The 16,619-nt window shown below is 47.2% G+C and overlaps 1 protein-coding gene across 22 annotated transcripts in view; it reads left to right on the top strand.

The window, feature by feature from the left end:
• macf1a (microtubule actin crosslinking factor 1a) overlaps nucleotides 1-16,619 on the top strand; it is a 628,388-nt gene that overhangs the window by 516,840 nt on the left and 94,929 nt on the right. For all 22 annotated transcript variants that reach the window (XM_085962506.1, XM_085962516.1, XM_085962528.1 and 19 more), the window contains 2 exons: nucleotides 9,067-9,228; nucleotides 13,322-13,492. In XM_085962506.1, the coding sequence (XP_085818632.1) occupies nucleotides 9,067-9,228; nucleotides 13,322-13,492 (333 nt within the window). The remainder of the gene's footprint in view (nucleotides 1-9,066; nucleotides 9,229-13,321; nucleotides 13,493-16,619) is intronic.

The raw sequence follows: 16,619 nt of genomic DNA on the forward strand, positions 1-16,619 counted from the left end.
GAATATCTCAGTGAAGAATCGGCACTTCAGCAGCTAGATGCTGTAATCTTGGAAAGCACAGAGAGAGATACGGACTCGCTGCTACAGTTTGAAGAAGAGGAGCGGAGATTGACTGAAAACAAAGAATATCTCAGTGAAGAATCGGCACTTCAACAACTAGATGCTGCAATCATGGAAATCACAGAGGAACATACAGACTCTCTAAGATTTGAAGAAGAGCAAATACTGATTGATGACAAAGAACTTGGTCAGAAATCAGCATTTCAACAACTCGATACTGTAATGGAAACCACAGAGGGAGATACTGACTCTCTGCTACAAGTTGAAGAACAAGAGAGAAGCCTGATTGAAGACAGCAAAGTTCTTGATGAAGAATCAGCACTTCAGCAGCTAGATGCTGTAATTGTGGAAAGCACAGAAGGAGACACAGATTCTTTGTTACAGTTTGAAGAGGAAGAGAATCAATTAATGGAGGATGACAAAATAATGGAATCTGATGTGTTGACAGAAGGGGGAGAAAACTTTATAACTATTCAAAAATCAAGCGCTTCAGTTGAAGAGAGTTCAGAAGAAGAAGGGAAAATCATCGAAGAGTTAGAAAGTAGACCACAAAGCAATTCAAAAGGCACTGGGAGAATGACTGCAAGTGAACAGAAATCCGCTACTAACACAGATTGGAAAAATAACACGAATCAGAAAGAGTGCGCTTTTGAATCTGATGTACAACAGTCAGATGCAGACATTGACACCACTGGACCAGAGGACGATGATGTATACCAGCAAGAGATTACAGCTGTGTCAAAAGAGGATTGTACTATAAAATTCAGTCATGATGTCTGCAAGGAAATTGTGGTTGATGCAGAAGAGGTGCTAGTCGATTTAGATGAAAACTCTAATTGTGATAAAGAAATCGCTGTTGTGTTTGAGGCAGGGGCTACAGGTACTGAACCTGAAATCTTAATCAAGGAATGTGGAATGCATTACCCTGTCATTAAAAAAGATGGGCAACAAAGCTCTGTTCAGTTAGAAGAATATGAAACAATTGTTCAGTATCCTACAGCAGATTCATCTATACCATCAGGTTTAAATCTCACTTGCTGTGCTCAGGAAGTGGGAATGCCCGATGTGGAGGAGAACAAGGAAATGCGGGCAAACTCTCTGCAATTAAATAAACATAATATCATTATTGAATATCCTTCAAAGGACTCCACTGTCGCATCATGTCCAGATCTCTCATACTGTGCTCAGGAGGTGGCAACATTGCCCAATGTGGGGGAGACCAAGGATATGCAGGCAGCTTTTGTACAATTAGAAGAATGTGAAATGGCTGTTGAGCCTCCTACTACAAATTCTCCTTTAGAATCCAGTATAGAGATCTCTAACTATACTCGGGAAGTATTTCCTAGTGTGATTGGTGCAGGTTCTGATGTGGAGAAATTCCCCGGTGACTCTGATGAAGTGGAGCAGGACTTTCATTCAAATAGAGAGAGCAGTAAGCACATTGAATTTGAAGTACAGGAAACCAGCGTTCAATCAGAGCCATCGAACTTGGAGCTAGAACCTGATGCAACAGAGATGCAAATTCTTCGCACGGATGGTTGCACTGATATTCAGTTCAATGAGCAGAAAGATTTGATAGAACTGGATGCAGTAAAATGGTCAGAAATTCTAGAACCTGTTGCTTCGGACACAGTGGTCATACGGAGCTCAGAACAACAGTTTGATGGTGATCCTTCAAAAATGGATTCTGAGTCCGATATGGTGGTTCAAAACATTAGATGTTACAATGAAGTACTGTTGACTGACATGGATACTGAGCAGCTACTTGAAGCAATCAGGTTTCTCTTCCAATCTGACGAAGAAGTGGACACTATTGAAACAATTGTGACTGCACAAGCAGCTGGAGCTTTAAGTTGGGAAACTGACCTGAAGGCTGATGTGTGGGAAAATGTTTCTAGTTCATGCCTTGAGGATGAATTTATCGAAGCAGGGATGCTAGATTATTTATTTGAGTCAGAGATGAAGGAAGAATCCAGTGACTCCAATCCATGGGTATTGCCCTTGGAACCAGATCCAATTGATACAATTTTAGACACTGGTGGAGAGGACCTCGCTGTGGAACCAAATGAAGTTGATTTTTCTGTTTTAAGTGAAGTGTTGGATACAGATATTGAGGTATTTATGTTATTGCCTGATGCTTGAAAAGATTTATTTCCCTGGCAAATTTGGTGATGGGCATGACATGAAAACATATGAAATGACAGAGCGCACTGTGCCATGAATAAATCAAAAATGTTAAACTTTTATTTTTGTTGCATATTCACATGCATCTATAATGTTTGTAACAGAGATTTAAGTAAAATGGTAAGTCACTCACATGACTAAAACTTAACTCATTGTTATAAGTCTTTTCCCTGGCCCACCCCCTCAAAAAAAGTCAGTTAAATAAATGCATTGTTCGTGAAATATAATGTGAACAGAGCAAAAGCTTTCCTCCAAGACCTGAGACTCCAGCAGCTGTATTGTTCTGACTCTGGCCTGGTGCTGCTCTAACTTGTTTAGATCAAGAATGTTGACGACCTAACCAGAGCGTCACATCCAGAATTTCAGAAATATAACTTAACAAGTAAAAATAAAACTTGCACAGAAATGCAATATTGACTAACACTGATTATCTCTGACTGAAGGTGGTTAATATTTCAGTACTGAAATAAAGATCATTTAGATTGCTATTAGGTGTAGAATGATTTTGAATTCAGTAACTGGGCAACCTGCAAGTTCAGGTATCCGATTCCCAGTCAGACTGCTTTGGTTGGAATCTGTAAATAAACTGATATTCAAACTTTGCCACCCTTTTTAAATAAGTTTGGTTGGTTCTTGGGCTATTAAATGGAATACAAGTATAACTGGTTGTTACATAGTGGCATTGTTGGCTACTGTTCAAAAGTCTGTGGCCAAAGCCATCACCACATTATCTTGACAGAAGGGAATGTTTAAAATTCCAACAAATAAAATTAAACACAAAAATAGTGCCTGTAAAAATGATACCTAGGTTAATGCTCAAATTTATATTCTAGCTAAAGTGAAAAAGGGGGAACCTTGGGTGATCTCCGATCAGTACAGACAATGCATGTACGCTGAAAGCTTTAATGGAGGCAATATCAATGTATGAATATATTGCAGAAATGGCCACAAATGTGCATTACCACAGGCATTGTAGTGGTCAGTTATTTCAACTTTTGGTTCAAAAAGAAAAGTTTATTCCATATAGCCTCACTGAGTCTCACTGCTGAATAATGCTTGGATCCAGACTATTTGCACATGACTTACCTTCCTTAGAACAGCAAGCACCAAACAACTTCACCTAACCACTTTACATTTGAACCAACAAGTTCACTTATAGACACATGAGAATTGAATCCACATATGTACAATCCTGGTATAATATTTTGGGGACACCATGTCAATTACCTTTTTGTATATTAGGATTTCCCTCATTACCACACATTGCACATTCCACGAGAGAGTGGGAAAATGGGTTGTTTTCCAATCTCTGTCAGTACTGTCATTTAATTAGACTACAAAATGTGAGAGAGAAGAGCTGTGTGACTGACCATTCTTCTCACCTCCCTCAGCGGCCCAACTCAAAATCAAGAATTCACTATCCAGGGAACTGCCTTGGAGAAGTGACATCTATATTTTTCTTGATGCAGCATAACTGTACCTTCTTTTCAGTGCGTGTTAAACTTTTTCTATTTTTTATTCATGTATACATTTAAATATGTTCAGGACCTCTCCATATTGCCCATGAATTGAGAATTCCTATTTCAAATTAATAGTAATTGGTGATTATTCCAATCTTTCTAGAAATTGAATGGTTATGGTCAATTGCTAGAAATTAGATCATATAATTATATAGTTGCATTGAACTTAGTAACAAAATAGTTTACACTACCTGACAGCTTATCAAATTTGGGAAAGTTTTGATATTTTTACATTCTTGCGTAGTACTTATTTCACTTTTTTTCAATTGTGTTTGTGTTATTTACATAAATGGGGTAATGCTTCGGAACGAGTACACTCAGCGATGTCATTGTGTTCGATTTTGTGAAAATAGTTCCCCAGCTGAGCATGAACACCACTGAAAATTACACCTCTGGTGTTGACTAACTTTATTGCTTTAAAAGCATACATACTAATTTTTTGCCTGCAGCATAGAATTATGAATTATATAACTAGCAACCCATTTGAGTTCTGAATTAATCAGGAAATCCTTGCCTTGATCCGTTTCCAACAACTCCTTGCTGCCTGACTACTTTGATTCTATAGATATTTTAATCTGAGAATACAGCTGCATGTTCATTGTTACAGACAAAAACATATCACAAGCCAGATCCTCCTTCATTGCTGACCTTGGTTAAAAGGATGTCATTAGGAACTGCCGCCAGCTTACTTTGTTTTGAATATTCTTAGCTGTCTTAATGCAATAACAGGACCCAGATCTCAACAATGAACTCTGAATTATCTTATGTAATAACTTAGCCTAATGGGTTGAAACCAAAATCTGGTTATCTGATGTTGGACTTTAATGTGTGGATGCAGGCAGACATTAGTTTGACCAGAGTTTGACCGTTTTAAAAATTCTGGTCGTCTTATAAAAAGCTTTATGAAGTTTGTTTTTGTTCATTCGCCAGATGCAGGCGTAGGTGGTAAGGCTAGCATTTATTACCAATCCATAGTTGCCCTGAGAAGATGGTGGTAGGCTGCCTTCTTGAACCGCTGCAGACTGTTTGGTGAAGGTGTCCCCACAATGCTATTGGGTAGGGTGTTCCAGAATTTTGTCTCGGCAGCAATGAAGGAACAGCAATATACAATAACAGCAACTTGTATTTATATAGCGCCTTTAATGTAGTAAAACGCCCCAAGGCACTTCACAGGAGTATTATAAGACAAAAAAAATTTACACTGAGCCACGTATGGAGAAGTTAGGGCAGATGACCAAAAGCTTGGTCAAAGAGAGAGGTTTTAAGGAGCGTCTTAAAGGAGGAAAGAGAGGTGGAGGAGTTTAGGCAGGGAATTTCAGAGCTTGGGGCCTAGGCAACAGAAGGCACGGTCACCAATGGTTGAGCAATTATGATCAGGGATGCTCAAGAGGGCAGAATTAGAGGAGCGCAGATATCTCGGTGGGTTGGGGGGACCGGTTGTGGGACAGAAGGAAATTACAGAGATAGGGAGGGGCGAGGCCATGGAGGGATTTGAAAACCAGGATGAGAATTTTGAAATTGAGGCATTGCTTAACCGGGAGCCAATGTAGGTCAGCGAGCACAGGGGTGATGGGTGAATGGGACTTGGTGCGAGTTAGGACACGGGCAGCTGAGTTTTGGATGACCTCAAGTTTACGTAGGGTAGAATGTGGGAGGCCAGCCAGGAGTGCGTTGGAATAGTCAAGTCTAGAGGTAGCAAAGGCATGGGTGAGGGCTTCAGCAGCGGATGAGCTGAGGCAAGGGTGTAGACAGGCGATGTTACGGAGGTGGAAATAAGCTGTTTTCGTTATGCCGCGGTTATGTGGTAGGAAGCTCATTTCCGGGTCAAATATGACACCAAGGTTGCGAACAGTGTGGTTCAGCCTCAAACAGATGTTCGGGAGAGGGATGGAGTCGGTGGCTAGGGAATGGAGTTTGTGGCGGGGACCGAAAACAATGGCTTCCGTCTTCCCAATATTTAATTGGAGAAAATTTCTGCTCATCCAGAACTGGATGTCAGACAAGCAGTCTAACAATTTAGGGACCATGGAGGGGTCGAGCGAAGTGGTGAGGTAGAGCTAGGTGTCGTCAGCGTACACGTGGAAACTGATGTTGTGTTTTCGGATGATGTTGCCAAGGGGCAGCATGTAGATGAGAAATAGGAGGGGGCCAAGGATAGATCCTTGGGGGACACCAGAGGTAACGTCCAAGTCAGGATGATGTACAACTTGGAAGTGATGATGTTCCCATGCACTTGCTGCCTTTGTCCTTCTAGTTGGTGGAGTTCATGAGTTTGGGAGGTGCTGTCAAAGAAGTCTTGGCATGTTGCTACAGTGTAGATAGTGCACACTACTGCCACTGTACACTGGTGGTGGATGGGATGGATGTTTAGGCTAGTGAATGAGGTGCTGATCAAGCAGACTGCTTTGTCCTGGATGGTGTCGAACTTCTTGAGTATTGTAGCAGTTGCACTCATCCAGGCAAGTGGAGAGTATTCCATCACACTCCTGACTTGTGCCTTTTTGGTGGTCAGGCGGTGAGCCATTCGCTGCAGAATACCCATCCTCTGACCTGTAGCAGCCACAGCATTTTGTGTGGCTGGTCAAGTTGATTTTCTGATCAGTGATGACCCCCCGAGGATGTTGGTGGGGGACTCGACAATGATAATTCCATTGAATGTCATGGGGGATGTGCTTACACTCTCTCTTGTTAGCACTTTAGAACCTTGCAAAACGGATTTTTATTGTTTAAAAGTTACAACAGGCGTGCATCCTGTTACTCAGCAGGCTGCTGTCTGGGCACCAACATCAATGATGTAACATCTCAAACCACAGTGATTCACTGCCCAAACAGGAAGTTCCCAATAGCCCATCCGTTTTAAGGTTTGGGAGGAGAAACACTTCTCAACAGTTGTTACACCTCCAATGGATAGGGGTTAGAATTTTGCAGAAACCTTAACTCCTCGATGTATTTCTTTTTCTCCTTTCCATCTTTAGGTTCCATAGTTTTCCTCTTGCTAATACATTAGTTTGTTTGGGATGGTGTGGGCCGTGAAATTAATCCTCCCTGCTGGGACACTCCATTCCTTAACCGCTTTAATACTCAAAGGATATTTCCAATTAACTCGATTATCATTCACATGGCATAGAATTTTTTTTCTTTTCTATCATAAGCTGCACTATGTACATTAGAACTATCTACATTGCATGAAAAGTGTCTGCTTGAAATCAGATTTCCTGGCATTCAAAAGTTGTACTTATTAACAGAGATTTTATTTTTTGCCGTTTGCAGGTAAGTAATTACATTGTTAGCTGAGCCCATGGGCTTCGACTTCCCTTCTGCTTTTTGCATTCAAAATGTACTGCGTTTACTACTGTGAAAGCTGTTGAAACATTTTCTGGTGTTGGTCATTTACATGGTCAAGCACAGTTTTACACAAACACTTTAGGTCAAGATACTTTCTTGGTTCTCTAAAAACAATGGGGTATAAATACGTCTTGGAGGGTAACACAAAACGGGTCATAGCGAATCGGCAACCCATTTTTCACTGCCGGAATTTTTTTTCAAATGAGTTATTTGGAAAATGATTTGCTGATTCGCTGTTGCCCTTTTTGCGCTACTCCCCAAGTCAAATTTAGAAAGTAGCGTTTTGTCAATAACCTAAACCTTCTCTGCTCTGTTTCCTCAATGTGGAGTGGGGAAATCATCTCAATGCCTGGGCTCAAATATATGGAATCCATGGGTGTTGGCTTGGCACATCAAACAGCTAGAATTAAAAGCTGTTTCTGAGCAGTCATAGATGAAGTTGCTAACAAGTTGGTCTGTCTTTGGGCAGAGGGTAAAAAAAAAACTGATTTGGTATTAATCAATGTGAAACTCATTCTTGGACTCAGTTTTTCTGATGCTTTGCAAATCAGTCTGTGGTGCCATGTAACACAACAGTTCGGGAAGATTCACAATCCTGTTAAACCACTGCATGTTCACACAAATTGACTTTCCACTTAATGTTTACAAATTCTCTATCTCTGCAGTGGGATTATCTAAAAATGGAACAATTGGTAATTTTGTAAATGCACATCATGGTCCGTTCTACTTCTGGGCCTAGAATTGCACAATCCACTGTCAAACATTCTGTCTCGTGGAGTAGTCATTTCATTTATGTCTTTCCTCTATTCCATGGTATCCTGAGAGTGCTCCGAAACAAAGAGTCAACCTGATGAGTGTTTTTAAACTACTTGTTTTATCTGAGGGAAGTATGGTTTCATGTGCAATTGACCCAAAACCACTACTTCAGCAGGAACCCTCTTGGAACAGTTGGGTATCTGTATATGTTTCTTCCTCTCATTCCCAGGACCATGCAAATGAATTCTGTGCTTGAGGAAATGTTGCCCGATTTTTGTACCCAACTTGCCATCTCTCAAAATTAAATTCCACTGAGAGAATTGGACCAAACCAGGAAGTTAACTTTTGGGCGAACCAATGACTTAATTTTCCTTACTAAATGAGTGGTAGAATTTATTTACTGTGTTACAAATAAACAAGCAAGGGATCTTCTAGAAGAGCTGATGTTAGTTCAAGTAGAATCTTGAGCAAATATCAAGAATTGCTTTAGATGGTGCCTGTAAATAACTACCTAACACAATCTTCATAATGTTACCAAAGACTACGGTTTGGATTTTCCCATTAAAAAGATGGTGTAAAATATAAGTGACTATGCTCCTTTGATTCCCTGTCCACTAAACCTGTAGTATGTAGCGAATAGCATAACTTAAAAGTTGAAGGAAACACTAGAAGTAGGTATTTGTATCTATTTGAGTATATTCAGACATAAGGTTATGGAAGAATGTCCTTTATTGACATTCAGTAGTGTCCTTTTAATTGTCTCCATCCAATGATGGCGAGTACTCGGATGTTTTTTGTGTTTAGGTTGAAGTGTGCTCTGAGTTCCGACATTCTCGGGACTCTGGAGGTAGTTTTGTTTTGTATAATCTATGTTGTCATCTTTGGCTTGCTCTTCATCTTTGATAACAATTCTGGTAAAATGCATACAGACCTTTTAATATAAACAATACCCCGTTCTGTACCTTCAGGCTGTTTTTATGTTTTGTACCTTAGACCTTAACTTTCATCTGTACTACATTCCAAGACGTGTATTTGTGTACATAATAAGTGATTTTAATTTTGTATTGACTTAGTACGGGCACACACCATAAATCTCCCATCCCTATAGGAAATAGAATTATTTGTATAATATTTCCAAGGTGGGTGTTTGTGATCAGTATTATAGACTTACTTGTTTCTCATTCTTCTTCTTTCATTTTAGACATTCCAGAAAGTTCAGGTGGATCCTATCCAGTACAAACTTCAGCAGGCCAATGGGGTGGGACAGGGTCTTATTCAGAGTGCCGCGAAGAATTCCAACACCCAAGGACTTGAACATGATCTGGATGAGACGAACACCAGATGGAACACGCTCAACAAAAAGGTCAGTTCTTTTCAACGGCGAAAAGGGAACTCGTTTTTTTGGAGTTATAAGAGAATTATTGAGTTTAAAGAAAGACTAATTCAAAATTAAAGCTTTTTTTTTTAATATACTTTGTGTATTGAGGAAACAATGTTCAGTTCCCAGGGTGGCTCAGCAAGCTTATCCAGCGAGTAGCTGAGGATAAGTTTAAATAATGACTGCACTTATCTAGCACCTTACTATGTTTCTCAAGACACCTCGAATGTACATTGAATTACTTTGAAGTGAAATCACTGTTGCTTTTTGAGTGGACACTGCAGCCATTTTGCACAGTTAGATCCCACAAACAACAATGGGTTGACCAGTCATTCTGTTTCTTCTGATGAACCAAACTAATAGCTGTACTTACAAACCAGAGCGAGTCCAGATTCGATCCCCAGTCTGTGTGGAGGTACCTTACCTTAGCTCAGGCAACAGTAATGACACTAAAATTGCCCTCCGTGCACATGGTCCCCAATTCTGATAACTGTCCAGGAATTGCTATTGAAAGTGCATGTGCACAAAGAGCGGGGGAAGGCAGATTCCAGTTTCGGCTAGGCTGCCACATAGAGTTGAGTAGTCAACCGTCACTCATTGTCAGGGCTGACACTTGAATACTAGCCAGTTGAGTGAGTACATGAGAGCAACTATTGACTATACCACATATAGCAAAGAGACAAAGCATTCAGGAAAATAGAAAATTAATTAGGATGATTAATCATAGAAACATAGAAGATAGGAGTAGGCCATTCGGCCCCTCGAGCCTGCTCCGCCATTCAATGCGATCATGACTGATCATCCAAATTCAGTACCCGGTCCCTGCTTTCTCCCCATACCCCTTGATCCCTTTAGCCTTAAGAAATATATCCAATTCCTTCTTGAATATATTTAATGTATTGGCCTCTACTGCCTTCTGTGGTAGAGAATTCCACAGGTTCACCACTCTCTGGGTGAAGAAATTCCTCCTCATTTCTGTCCTAAATGGCCTACCCCTTATCCTTAGACTGTGACCCCTGGTTCTGTACTGCCCGACCATCAGGAACATCCTTCGTGCATCTAGTCTGTCCAGTCCTGTCAGAATGTTATAAGTTTCAATGAGATCCCCTCTCATTCTTCTAAACTCCAGCGAGTACAAGCCCAATCGACCCAACCTCTCCTCATAGGTCATTCCTGCCATCCCAGGTATCAGCCTGGTGAATCTTCGCTGAACTCCTTCCATGGCAAGAACATCCTTCTTCAGATAAGGCGACCAAAACTGCACACAATACTCGAGATGTGGTCTCACCAAGGCCCTGTACAACTGCAGCAAGACATCCTTGTTCCTGTACTCAAACCCTCTTGCTACGAAGGCCAACATGCCATTTGCCTTCTTAACCGCCTGCTGCACCTGCATGCTTACCTTCAGCAACTGGTGCACAAGGACACCCAGGTCTTGTTGCGCTTTCCCTTCTCCCAATCTATTGCCATTCAGATAATAATCTGCCTTCCTGTTTTTGCCACCAAAGTGGATAACCTCGCATTTATCCACATTGGGCAAAAGCATGGCAGATGCAATATAATCACCCAACCTGTCCAAATCATCCTGGAGTTTCTCGGCATCCTCCTCACAGCACACACACCCACCCAGCTTTGTGTCGTCTGCAAATTTGGAGATATTACATCTAGTTCCCTTGTCTAGATCATTAATATATATTGTGAATAGCTGGGGCCCAAGGACCGATCCCTGCGGTACCCCACTAGTCAGTGCTTGCCACTCAGAAAAAGACCCGTTGATTCCAACTCTTTGCTTTCTGTCTGCCAGCCAGTTCTCTATCCAAGTCAGTACCTTGCCCCCAATCCCATGTGCCTTAACTTTACACGCTAACCTCTTATGCGGGACCTTATCAAAAGCATTCTGAAAGTCCAAATACACCACATCCACTGGTTCTCCCTTATCTATTCTACCAGTTACATCCTCAAAAAATTCCAGGAGATTAGTGAAGCACGATTTACCTTTTGTAAATCCATGTTGACTTTGTCCGATCCTGTCACTGTTTTCCAAGTGCTCTGTTATTACATCTTTTATAATGGACACCCCCTCGTCCCCCCTCCGCGCTCCCCCTCGTCCCCCCTCGCTCCCCCTCGGGGCCCCCCCTCCGCGCTCCCCCTCGGGCTCCCCCTCGGGGCCCCCCCTCCGCGCTCCCCCTCGGGGCCCCCCCTCCGCGCTCCCCCTCGGGGCCCCCCCTCCGCGCTCCCCCTCGGGCCCCCCCTCCGCGCTCCCCCTCGGGCCCCCCCTCCGCGCTCCCCCTCGGGCCCCCCCTCCGCGCTCCCCCTCGGGCCCCCCCTCCGCGCTCCCCCTCGGGCCCCCCCTCCGCGCTCCCCCTCGGGCCCCCCCTCCGCGCTCCCCCTCGGGCCCCCCCTCCGCGCTCCCCCTCGGGGCCCCCCCTCCGCGCTCCCCCTCGGGGCCCCCCCTCCGCGCTCCCCCTCGGGGCCCCCCCTCCGCGCTCCCCCTCGGGGCCCCCCCTCCGCGCTCCCCCTCGGGGCCCCCCCTCCGCGCTCCCCCTCGGGGCCCCCCCTCCGCGCTCCCCCTCGGGGCCCCCCCTCCGCGCTCCCCCTCGGGGCCCCCCCTCCGCGCTCCCCCTCGGGGGCCCCCCTCCGCGCTCCCCCTCGGGGGCCCCCCTCCGCGCTCCCCCTCGGGGGCCCCCCCTCCGCGCTCCCCCTCGGGGCCCCCCCTCCGCGCTCCCCCTCGGGGCCCCCCCTCCGCGCTCCCCCTCGGGGCCCCCCCTCCGCGCTCCCCCTCGGGGCCCCCCCTCCGCGCTCCCCCTCGGGGCCCCCCCTCCGCGCTCCCCCTCGGGGCCCCCCCTCCGCGCTCCCCCTCGGGGCCCCCCTCCGCGCTCCCCCTCGGGGCCCCCCCTCCGCGCTCCCCCTCGGGGGCCCCCCCTCCGCGCTCCCCCTCGGGGCCCCCCCTCCGCGCTCCCCCTCGGGGCCCCCCCTCCGCGCTCCCCCTCGGGGCCCCCCCTCCGCGCTCCCCCTCGGGGCCCCCCCTCCGCGCTCCCCCTCGGGGCCCCCCCTCCGCGCTCCCCCTCGGGGCCCCCCCTCCGCGCTCCCCCTCGGGGCCCCCCCTCCGCGCTCCCCCTCGGGGCCCCCCCTCCGCGCTCCCCCTCGGGGCCCCCCCTCCGCGCTCCCCCTCGGGGCCCCCCCTCCGCGCTCCCCCTCGGGGCCCCCCCTCCGCGCTCCCCCTCGGGGCCCCCCCTCCGCGCTCCCCCTCGGGGCCCCCCCTCCGCGCTCCCCCTCGGGGCCCCCCCTCCGCGCTCCCCCTCGGGGCCCCCCCTCCGCGCTCCCCCTCGGGGCCCCCCCTCCGCGCTCCCCCTCGGGGCCCCCCCTCCGCGCTCCCCCTCGGGGCCCCCCCTCCGCGCTCCCCCTCGGGGCCCCCCCTCCGCGCTCCCCCTCGGGGCCCCCCCTCCGCGCTCCCCCTCGGGGCCCCCCCTCCGCGCTCCCCCTCGGGGCCCCCCCTCCGCGCTCCCCCTCGGGCCCCCCCTCCGCGCTCCCCCTCGGGGCCCCCCCTCCGCGCCCCCCCTCGGGGCCCCCCCTCCGCGCCCCCCCTCGGGGCCCCCCCTCCGCGCCCCCCCTCGGGCGCCCCCCCTCCGCGCCCCCCCTCGGGCGCCCCCCCTCGGGCGCCCCCCCTCGGGCGCCCCCCCTCGGGCGCCCCCCCTCCGCGCCCCCCCTCGGGCGCCCCCCCTCGGGGCCCCCCCTCCGCGCCCCCCCTCGGGCGCCCCCCCTCGGGCGCCCCCCCCTCGGGCGCCGCCCCTCCGGGCCCCCCCTCCGCGCCCCCCTCCGCGCTACCCCTCGTCCCCCCTCCGCTCCCTCTCGTTCCCTCTCGTTCTCCCCCCCCCCCGCCCCCTCTCGTTTCCCTCCCCCCACCCCCCGCGCTCCCTCTCGTTTCTCCCCGGCCCCCCCCCGCTCCGTCTTTCCGCCCTTCCCTCCTCAGGTCAGATAGTCTTTAATATTCTCCTTACAATGCTTGTATATGGGGAGGGGAATCCTAAATTAGAATTGTTAAGATCATATTGTGTAATAAGAATTTTTTTTTTCCCAGGTGGCAGAACGTATATCCCAGTTGCAGGAAGCGCTGTTGCATCGTGGAAAATTCCAGGATGCTTTGGAGCCTTTGTTGAGCTGGCTTACGGATACTGAAGAACTGATTGCCAATCAGAAACCTCCATCAGCAGAATACAAAGTGGTGAAGGCTCAAATTCAGGAACAGAAGGTATTTTACGCTGTCTGAGAGCAGCAATAGATGTGGATTTTTTTTCAATAGATGGGCTAGACTAATGGCAGTTTTTATTTTAATAGCCATATACTAAACAAGGGGTAAAATTTGCAGCACGGAACAAACTTTTAGAATGCCATGCTGCATTTTTCATTTCCAGAGTATGGGCTACAAAGAGACATTTGTTCCATGTGCAGAGATGAACAAATGGCCATCCACTGAATCTATGCCAAGTCTGAATAGCTAAAATCACTATTCTTCTCTCCAGCTCATTGGAAAAATAAAACTTGTCTCAGTGCCAGATTTCTATCTTTTCTTAAAGGGCACTGTCCTCATGAAAAAGTGTTCGGCAAACTTTTTTTTAACAGATATACAATGTGATGGCTTAAATTGCATTAAAATGCATCTCGTGTTACTAGTATATAATGTGACCATGAGGAAAGTGACGCATGATTCATGTGCTTCTCATACCCCAAAGAAAATGGGACTTGCCAAACATTCTTTCATGAAAGCAGTGGCTTTTTTTTTTAAATAGACCATACAAATTGACTTGAACTAAAATTTGATCTAATTTAAAATTTGTCATATCCGAGTGGCACAAGAAAATGTGTTAACTGAAGAGCTGTGTAAGTGGAACAGAAGAGTTTTAAGTAGGATTTGATTCATTTAAGTAACTGACAAGTATAATTTGTTTACTGACATGATTTGCCTACAACAAAGTCTCAATTCCCATGCAGTTCCATGAACTGTTTGCCATTTTGGACTGCGTACTGCAATTTCTCATTAATGAATGCTGCCTTGATGTTGCTGTTGCAGTAACGACTGTGAACCTCAAGTAGTTTCAGTGAAATTATCTCTTGGATTAGTGAATACCAGTGACATTTTTATACTCCCCTACATGCTTCTCAGAGCTTTTAGTCTTTTCCCCACTCTGAATAACATAAGCAATTCTGTTTTTATTGGCCTTTCAAGAATATGTATTTTGTGAAGCAATTTTACATTTTGATTGAATGACGCTTGCAGGAGGAGTAAATTGACACATGCAGATTTCTTAGCATGGTTGTGCTTGTGTTGATTTTAATGCTTGAAGGAATTTGTTTTTAATTCCTGAGTTCATATTGGTCAAGGCAGCACTAGTCCCATTATTTTGGGCCACTGTTCTTTGCTGCTAATAGAAGGATTATGATTGCTAGTTTATTTTCCCTTCTGTGGTTCAGGAGTTTGGACATTTAATGTACAATTTTTATGTACCTTACATCAACATAAACTGTTGAAGGAATAGGGTGAATAATCCATTTATCAAGCTAGCATCATCTATTTATCTAAGACAGGTGAAATATACAATGTATTCTCAAACCCATTCAGTCCACAACTCTTCGGCCTAGAAATTCGGTTGGTAGCGCCAGCGATTAGCGCCTAAAGAGCCCGAGAATTGGGGCGTTACCCAATTTTCAGGCGGGCGCAGTGAATATAGCGCCACCTCCCATATTGAGTATCCTTTTAGCGCCGGCGCTAACTCTTTGCACACAACGCGGGCGCAGGCAGATCATGACGTCATTTCAGTGTGCAACGCCTTTTTGGCGCCCCGGACCGGATATTCGGTGGCGCCCGCAACCTTTCCGCCTGGCGCTATTAGTGACAGCTGGATGGAGCGTTCCCAGGCCCTTCTCGGACTCTTGGGGCGCTATTTAAAGGGGACAGCACTAGTATAAAAGCTGCAGCCATTTGGGCTGGCCATTCTGATTGTTGCTGGAGAGAGTTGCTGACCTTCTGTTGGACAGTACTTTTCTCATTGAGCCTTTGGAGGCACTGGCACTGGCCGCTTGAGGGCCCGGCTCCCGAGCTGGTGATGCAGCATCTGAAAGCAGGGAGGTGGAAGAGTGGCTTTAGCAAAAGGACAGCTTGGCAGCAAGGGATGCCAGATTGCGGCAAGGCTATGACATGGGTCCACAGTGAGAAAGCATGCTGGCGGGGGGAACAAGTGGAAAGAGACAGTTGTAAAAGGTGAGAACCTTACCATCGCTGTCGACAATGGGGTCGGCAGCTGCAGTGGTTACAGGACCACTCGGACGTCCTCCAAGAATCTGGTGGACTCTCTCCTTGAGATCCGTGAGAGTGACCACTTGTGGAGGTCCTCCACCGGTGCGAAGCTGGTCTTTGCCAATCTTCGCCAGCTTGGACTGCAGGGGAAAGGAGGGGAAATTATGTTACCTGATGCCCTGAGTGATCATCTCATGCCCCCCATGGTGCAAGAGCCCTTACATGACGCCTTGAGTCAAATGTGCATGTGTGTGTCCAGAAAGGGCCATGGATGCTTGCTGGCAGATGGCCAATGGGGCACAGGCCACCCTGTAGCCATAAAGTCAGGTGCAAATGAAGGGATGCAGAAGTTTGCAGAAACAACACCCACCCTCACGACCCGAGTGAGGTCGTTGAATTTCTTTCTGCATTGGACAGGGCTCCTGGTCACCATGCTGCTGGAGTTGACCCTCTGGCATACATCCCTCCAAGCTCGTCGGTAGTCCTTATGATTCGGCCTCCTGCCATTGTCTGGGTCGAGAACATCTCGCCGGCGCTCCACTGCGGCCACCAATTGCTCTAGAGCCTCATTGGTGAAGCGCTCTGCTCTCTGTCTCACCTTCTCCATCTGGTCCAAGTTTTTAGCGCCAGAGAAGGGCCTGCGCCGATTCTGAGGCCTGCAAGGCGCAGAGTGTGGATGCTGAAGCTGCCTGACCCACCCCTTTAAGAGCTGGCCGGCGCCTGGAAGTCTCGTGGTCATCGGCAATTGAGAGCACCTGCGCTGCGCCCGTCCGCTCCGATATTTGGGTTGCGCCGGAAGTTTAGCGCCTTAGGAGTCCCGTGTAACGCCTGAATTCGCGCCTCAATCACCTTTAGGGGCGATGCAACCCAATATCGCGCCAGGTGGCGATAAGTTGCGTCTGGCTATAAACTTTGCGCTGCGCCAATTCTAACGCCCAAGCGGGGCTATACCCAATTCCTAGGCCTTCATGTTTTAACAAAAACACTCAAAACATAATATTGTTTAGGCTATCATCATAAGATGTGTTTTACAGTGGCTTGACAGTGGGGTTAATGTGATTTAGATAGTATCCTTGTATTATAT

The sequence above is a fragment of the Somniosus microcephalus genome, chromosome 20 (genome assembly GCF_052327205.1).
Source record: "Somniosus microcephalus isolate GS21.2 chromosome 20, FLI_Smic_1.0, whole genome shotgun sequence".
In the NCBI taxonomy this organism is placed as follows: Eukaryota; Metazoa; Chordata; class Chondrichthyes; order Squaliformes; family Somniosidae; genus Somniosus; species Somniosus microcephalus.